The 7,769-nt window shown below is 38.7% G+C and overlaps 1 protein-coding gene across 1 annotated transcript in view; it reads right to left on the bottom strand.

Annotated features, from left to right (window-relative positions):
• Nucleotides 1-477: 477 nt before the first annotated feature.
• Nucleotides 478-7,769, bottom strand: part of LOC138053270 (tolloid-like protein 2) — a 28,105-nt gene continuing 20,813 nt past the window's right edge. Inside the window, exons 2-4 of the mRNA XM_068899925.1 lie at nucleotides 5,166-5,572; nucleotides 4,503-4,860; nucleotides 478-896 (exon numbers count right to left, since the gene is read on the bottom strand). Coding sequence (XP_068756026.1) covers nucleotides 478-896; nucleotides 4,503-4,860; nucleotides 5,166-5,572 — 1,184 coding nt within the window. The remainder of the gene's footprint in view (nucleotides 897-4,502; nucleotides 4,861-5,165; nucleotides 5,573-7,769) is intronic.

The following is a 7,769-nucleotide window of genomic DNA, read 5'->3' as shown; positions in this document are numbered from 1 at the left end:
TTAGGAAACAGATCTTGCATTTCGTCCTTGGTTCGTACGCAATTGCTAATCGATATAACAATTCTCTTGTCTTGAGCCATTTTAGTCCGGTATATAAAAGTCTGCCCTCGTCAGTAGTATCGATTCTCAAACCTCTGCTAGCAGATAATAGTTGGATCAACAGAACATGTAAATGTGACGATAAAGTAAAAACCCAACACAACCTTCACGCAGCAAACAGACAAACAAACAAACATCAATATGTCTCTGTGATGCATCTAGATTAAAGTGCATTTGATGCAGGATTACTATGCTCAGTAAAAATGTAAGATAATTCATGGATGTGAATATCTCAACGAAAGAAAAGCAGCTCAAAAACATTCCTAATCTGTGATTACTGCTAGTTTCTAGATATAACAGAAGTAATGTCAAAGTTGAGGAGAAGGGTAACAGGACACTTCATAACGCTTATCAAAATCTGTTTGCACCTAATTAGGGTCATTCCTGGACATGCTCAGTGAGTATTTTCTTACTTTGTAGAGACACGCAGTTTCCGTTGCCAGGATTCCCGTAAGTTGCATAGTGTGCCATGAACCCTGAAGCTGACACAGAGGAATCAGTAACGAATCGAACATGCAGGACATTGCTCGTGCTCCAAACACACCAAGGACTTTGATAACCACAGCGTTTTATTTGTATGGAACTCGATGGATAGTTTGAGTCAGATACTTCCACGAAGTCATATGGACAGTGTTTTCCACCATATTCCAGAGAAAAGTTAGAAAACTGCAGGTAAATGTAGCTTCCTGGTGTTACAGTAATAGACCAGCTGCAGTTCAGGCGATGTGGGTAGCTGAATGGATAATTCGGACTTGAGAAGTTTCCTTGAAGATCAGTCAAGTTGTGTGCACACGACCCTAGGAAAAAGAAAAGCACTTTGTCAATCTTTCATATACGGAGAAGGACTAGCTAAAGTATATTTGTTTGCTACCCATAATCTCATTCTTCTCAATTGCCAAGGAAAAGTCAAGCTACTACCGAGAACATAAAAATTCAATTTACGAAACAAAACTTTGAAAATGGGAAACTTAAATACCGATGTGCATAACAAAGAAACAATTGATATAAAACCATAGAAATACATTTTTCCTCAAGATTGCACCTAATCTAAGATGCACGCAGATATTTGTAAGCGTCATGCAGTAAAAGTGCCGTTAAGCCTAAGCTTCAACTATCTAGCTGCAACAATCCAGTGAACAATAGCTATCGTATTATTTCAAAGTTTGGGTAATAACAATCGTTTTACGTTTACTTCAACAGTAGAAACTATATTTGTGATTGTCGTCGCACTGATACGAGCATCAAGAGTTTCACGCTTCCGGTTGAAACGCAGCGCATCATGGGATAGGCTGTCCAGAAAAGTGAGCACCAATCCTGTTTCAGATCGCGTCTCTTTACCCCCGATTCATACTGCATTTTTCCACTGAAATTCCTCCTTTAGCCGTTGCATATTGGTCAGTAATCCTATAAACTGGTGAGTAAATCCATTTTATGGCTATTAGTGTCTTTATCGAGAAAATATTGCAGTAAAACCTGTATGAACTCTTGTTCTTAGGCCATCGTAGCTTGATTAAGAAAATAACACAAACAGCGGTGATAAACATTGTATTCCAACGCATTTTTATAAAACTTGACGTTTCGTATGCTAGTCAACACACATTTTCAAAAGTGACCGTTACAATTTTTAAAAACTATATATATATCGTAAACAATAGGGGTCTGGAACCTAGACTGAGAAAAATGATCTGCAGCAGTACGTGTCTAGACATAATGAAAAGTAATAGCTAAAACAGCAATAACTTCTCACTACTAATATTGACATTAAGGGAAGGCTTTAGCTCTTGAATGAACAAAGTCTCTTTAATTTTGCAGTGAAAGTCAGTTTTTCCGGACGCTTAATTGTCAAAGTGATCCCATTTAATGTCGTGGCCAGGGGTTTCACATGATCAGCAATGGGATCACTTTGACATTTTAGCGTTTGGAAAAACTGACTTTCACTGCAAAATTAAAGAGACTTTGTTCATTCAAGAGCTAAAGCCTTCCCTTAATTAATGTCAATATTAGTAGTCAGAAGTTATTGCTGTTTTAGCTATTACTTTTCATTATATATGTCTAGACACGAACTGCTGCAGATCATTTTTCTCAGTCTAGGTTCCAGACCCCTATTGTTTACGATATATATATAGTTTTTAAAATTTGTAACGGTCACTTTTGAAAATGTGTGTTGACTAGCATACGAAACGTCAAGTTTTACAAAAATGCGTTGGAATACAATGTTTATCACCGCTGTTTGTGTTATTTTCTTAATCAAAACCTGATGAGTTTTGAGGCTGCGAGGCGTGTTGCTCGCTAAATGTTTCACGTCTGTAATCATTCTGTTTTGATTTCTTCTCTAGGTATAGGATTTCGGCAATCGGATTTGTGTACTTATTTGCTTTCCAACAGCGGGAAAAGGCTGACTAAATGGGCAAAACAAACCTGCACTGCCTTCATACTTGTTTGAATGGGACACAAACAAGAATTCTTGCTAAAAATTGTATTCACCTGATAACGGATCTGTGTCAAGTGCATAAGCAAGGTCCCTAATTTCAAATATCTAAGATTATTAAATTCTTTCGTGTCCAGACTTTTTCCTTCCTTATTTTCCTGTTGATGTTCTCCATCCATCGTATTCTTCGTTCGCTATCCTTTTCTCCGCGGGAGATGGAAACACATCGAAATGGTGGCTCACAATCGCACGTTTGTGTCCCATTCAAACATGCATGAAGGCAGTGCAGGTTTGTTTTGCCCATTTAGTCAGCCTTTTCCCGCTGTTGGAAAGCAAATAAGTACACAAATCCGATTGCTGAAATCCTATACCTAGAGAAGAAATCAAAACAGAATGATTACAGACGTGAAACATTTAGCGAGCAACACGCCTCGTAGCCTCAAAACTCATCAGGTTTTACTGCAATATTTTCGCGATAAAGACACTAATAGCCATAAAATGGATTTACTCACCAGTTTATAGGATTACTGACCAATATGCAACGGCTAAAGGAGGAATTTCAGTGGAAAAATGTAGTATGAATCGGGGGTAAAGAGACGCGATCTGAAACAGGAGATATTCAGTATGGTTGGCATTCAAGAATTGGTGCTCACTTTTCTGGACAGCCTATCCCATGATGCGCTGCGTATCAACCGGAAGCGCGAAAATCGTGATGCTTGTATTGCGTTCGAGCGAGGCGAGACGCTTACTAATCGTGTCGATTTGACAATTTTCGTGACACTGATTACTCGCGCCGTGACGTAAGGAACAAAATATTGCAGGCTCAGAACATGTGCTTGATTTGCTCGCGCCGTTTTTTTTTTTTTTTTTTTTTGTTTGAGTTTTTCTCCGTGAGTGAAATTGTGTTTATTTATTGATATTTAATAACAAGTTTGTCTCTTTCGGAGCCGTTTTTGCGATGTCACGCAACGCTCCCACCAAAGAAACTGCTGCTCATATTCAAGCCAAATTTCTTTTCTATTGCCCACTGCGTTAACGGTCTGTTAAAACAACAAAAAAGGCAAGCAAGTTAAGTGTGACGAAAATCATTCATTGCAATTTCTGGCAGCCCCATGTATAGGTATTTAGATTGAAACGCCAAAAAAATCTCGACCGCCCAACAAAGAGTTTTTATTTTCGACAGCAATAGTACCCACATATTTGCAACAGTATATAGTACTAGAAACTATTTGTGCATTTGCCGGGTTACTGGTCGCAGATCGAATCTGTGTTTTGACCTAGGCAAAACCCCATCTACCGTAACAGAAAACCTTACTATTAGGTACCTATCCTTTTAACAGACCAGACAGATTTTGAGTACACTTTTGTTTGCTTCGGTTTCAGCTCTGTTTACATAGTTAGATAGTGGCAGTTGAGAATAGAGGAAAATAATAAAAATACTGAATAATGTCCTTATATTTACAATCTTTCATTCTTTTAGTTAACGCGGTAGCTTTGAAAATACAAAGAACAGACCTGCATTTTTGTGATGATCAAGCGCATTGATGAAACTAGAGGTGTATTGGTCGAATCGCACGATACAGTTCCAGAAAATGGAAAGCCTACTCTGGTCAGTAGTATCGATTCTGAAACCTCTGCTAACATATAATAGTTGGATCAATAGAACATGTCAATGTGACGATAAACTAAAAACCCAACCCAACAAACAAACAAACAATAGATTAAATTGGTATTTGATGCAAGATTATTATCCTCCGTAAAAATGTAAAACAATTAACGGATCTGACTATCTCAACGAAAGTAAGGCAGCCCAAACGTACTCCCTAATCTCTGATTACTGTTAGTTTCTAGATATAAGTAATTTCAAAGTTGAGGAGAAGGGTAAGAGGACGCATCGTAGCGCTTATCAAAATCTGCTTGCATCATCTAATTAATTAGGGTCATTCCTGGAGATGCTCAGTGAGTATTTTCTTACTTTGTAGGGATAGGCAGTTTCCGCTGCCAGGATTCCCGTAAGTTTCATAATGTGCCATGAACCCTGGAGCTGAAACAATGTGATCACTAACGAATCGAACATGCAGGACATTGCTGGTGCTCCAAACACACCAAGGACTTTGATAACCACAGCGTTTTATTTGTGTGGAACTCGATGGATAGTTTGAGTCAGATACTTCCACGAAGTCATATGGACAGTGTTTTCCACCATATTCCAGAAAAAAGTAAGAAAAGTGCAAGTAAATGTAGCTGCCATGTGTTGCAGTAATAGACCAGATGCAGTTCTGGCGATGTGGGTAGCTGGATGGATCAACAGAACATGTAAATGTGACGATAAACTAAAAACCCAACACAACCTACACGCAGCAAACAGACAAACAAACAAACATCAATATGTCTCTGTGATGCATCTAGATTAAAGTAGCATTTGATGTAGGACTACTACGCTCAGTAAAAATGTAAGATAATTCATGGATGTGAATATCTCAACGAAAGGAAAGCAGCTCAAAAACATTCCTAATCTGTGATTACTGCTAGTTTCTAGATATAACAGAAGTAATGTCAAAGTTGAGGAGAAGGGTAACAGGACACTTCATAACGCTTATCAAAATCCGTTTGCACCTAATTAGGGTCATTCCTGTACATGCTCAGTGAGTATTTTCTTACTTTGTAGAGACACGCAGTTTCCGTTGCCAGGATTCCCGTAAGTTTCATAATGTGCCATAAAGCCTGAATCTGACACAGAGGAATCAGTAACGAATCGAACATGCAGGACATTGCTGGTGCTCCAAACACACCAAGGACTTTGATAACCACAGCGTTTTATTTGTATGGAACTCGATGGATAGTTTGAGTCAGATACTTCCACGAAGTCATATGGACAGTGTTTTCCACCATATTCCAGAGAAAAGTTAGAAAACTGCAAGTAAATGTAGTTGCCTGGTGTTGCAGTAATAGACCAGATGCAGCTCAGCTGATGTGGGTAGCTGGATGGATAATTCGGACTCGAGAAGTTTCCTTGAAGGTCAGTCAAGTTGTGTGCACACGACCCTAGGATAAAGAAGAGCACTTTGTTAGTCTTTCATATATAGAAAAGGACTAGAGAAAGCGTATTTCTTTCCTACCCGTAATTTTATACTTCTCAATTGCCAGGAAATAATCAAGCAACTACCAAAAACAAAAAAATTCAATCTAGGATACAGAAGTTTTGAAATTATAAGCTTTAGTAATATTATACATCTACGACTTCAGTATTGATTTTAAAGAATACGCTACGGCAGATTTTGACAGGACTCAGTAATTAAGTCTGAGTTTTGGATGTACAAATTATCACTCAATGATCATCATCCGAGATTTCTAATTAGAGGTTTAGCTAGAACATGCGTAAATACCGATGTGCATAACAAAGAAACACTTCGTATAAAACTTTATAAAATAATTAGGATAGTACATGCACTCTCATTGGTCAATAGGTGTATTTAGATGAGAGTATTGAAACAATGTTGCAAGGTGTTGCGTTGAAATGTTGCGAGCGTTTGGCCGGCCCTTGACATCACACGAATTTTTGGTGGTTATGTTGTCAGACGCGCGGTTTCATTGGTTGGACGGAAATATGAGCGTGTATCAAAAAAAAATCAAAAGAATCTCGACCGCCCAACAAAGAGTATTTATTTTCGGCAGCAATAGTACCCACATATTTGCAACAGTATATAGTAATAGAAACTATTAGTGCATTTGCCGGGTTACTGATCGCATTTCGAATCTGTGTTTTTCCCTAAACAAAACGCCATCTACCGTAACAGAAAGCCTTACTATTTACCTATCTTTTTAACAGCCGCGGTCAGATTTTGAGTACACTTTTGTTTGCTTCGGTTTCAGCTCTGTCTACATAGTTACATAGTGGCAGTTGAGAATAGAGGAAAATAATAAAAATATTAATTAATGTCCTTATATTTACATCCTTTCATTCTTATAGTTAACACGGTCACAAAGAACAGACCTGCATTTTTGTGATGATCAAGCGCATTGATGAAACTAGAGGTGTTATTGGTCGAATCGCACGATACAGTTCCAGAAAATGGAAAGCCTGCCCTGGTCAGTAGTATCGATTCTCAAACCTCTGCTAACATATATTAGTTGGATCAATAGAACATGTAAATGTGACGATAAACTAAAAACCCAACACAACAAACAAACAATAGATTAAATTGGCATTTGATGCAAGACTACTATCCTCCGTAAAAAAATGTAAAGTCATAATTAACGGATCTGACTATCTCAACGAAAGTAAGGCAGCTCTTCATACTCCCTAATCTGTGAATACTGCTAGTTTCTAGATATAAGTAATTTCAAAGCTGAGGCGAAGGGTAAGAGGACACTTGGTAAGGCTTATCAAAATCTGTTTGCATCTGATTAGGGTCATTCCTGGACATGCTCAGTGAGTATTTCCTTACTTTGAAGAGACAGGCAGTTTCCGCAGCCCGGATTCCCGGAATTGGATAATGTGCCATGAAGCCTGAATCTGACACAGAGGAATCAGTAGGGAGCTTACGAAACGACGACGCCGACGGCAACGACGACGCTACAAAACAATAGGTTTAGTGAGCAAAAGCAATGGCCCTGCACGCTCTGCACGTGCGTTTTACATTTTGGTACATTTCTTTGCCGTCGTCTCCTAAATGACGACGTGAAATGACCAAATTCAAGGTTATGTGGAGGACGTTAGCACATGACGAGGAATTTTCAGTTCTCTCTCTACGCCTTCAACCCACTCATACCAGTTTAATTCCTCGACAGTTACTACACATTTTTATCGCGAAACGACATGAAATAGTTTCTTAGTGATATGAATAACGCGAACTCGTATTTTTAAATGAAGTCCTCCTAGCCGTCGTCGTCCTCGTTTCGTAAGCTCCCTAGTAACGAATCGAACGAGCTGATCTCAATGGCAACCAGATTGTCACTGACTGATAAGTAAACGCCCTATTCGCTCCAAATCAAATGTAGGTTATTGGGGAAAGTGAGGAGGCGAAAGAGGCAGCAGGTATTCTTCTCTCTATTCCAAAATTATACTGAAAGTAGTATATAATGGCAGCTGTGCAGTCAATCTTGTGTTCTGTTCTCGTCGTTGCTGCGCATTGATTCTTGGATCAAGTTAGAAAGTTGCCAAAATTTGTTTGTTTACATCGTATACTTGCTACAAGTCCACTATTAGTACATTCAATGTGCTGTTAAAAAAAAGGTTCGA

This window comes from Montipora capricornis, chromosome 6 (assembly GCF_036669925.1).
Source record: "Montipora capricornis isolate CH-2021 chromosome 6, ASM3666992v2, whole genome shotgun sequence".
Taxonomy (NCBI): Eukaryota; Metazoa; Cnidaria; class Anthozoa; order Scleractinia; family Acroporidae; genus Montipora; species Montipora capricornis.
Note: the sequence above shows the minus strand (reverse complement) of the source record. Positions and strands in the feature narration are given on the sequence as shown.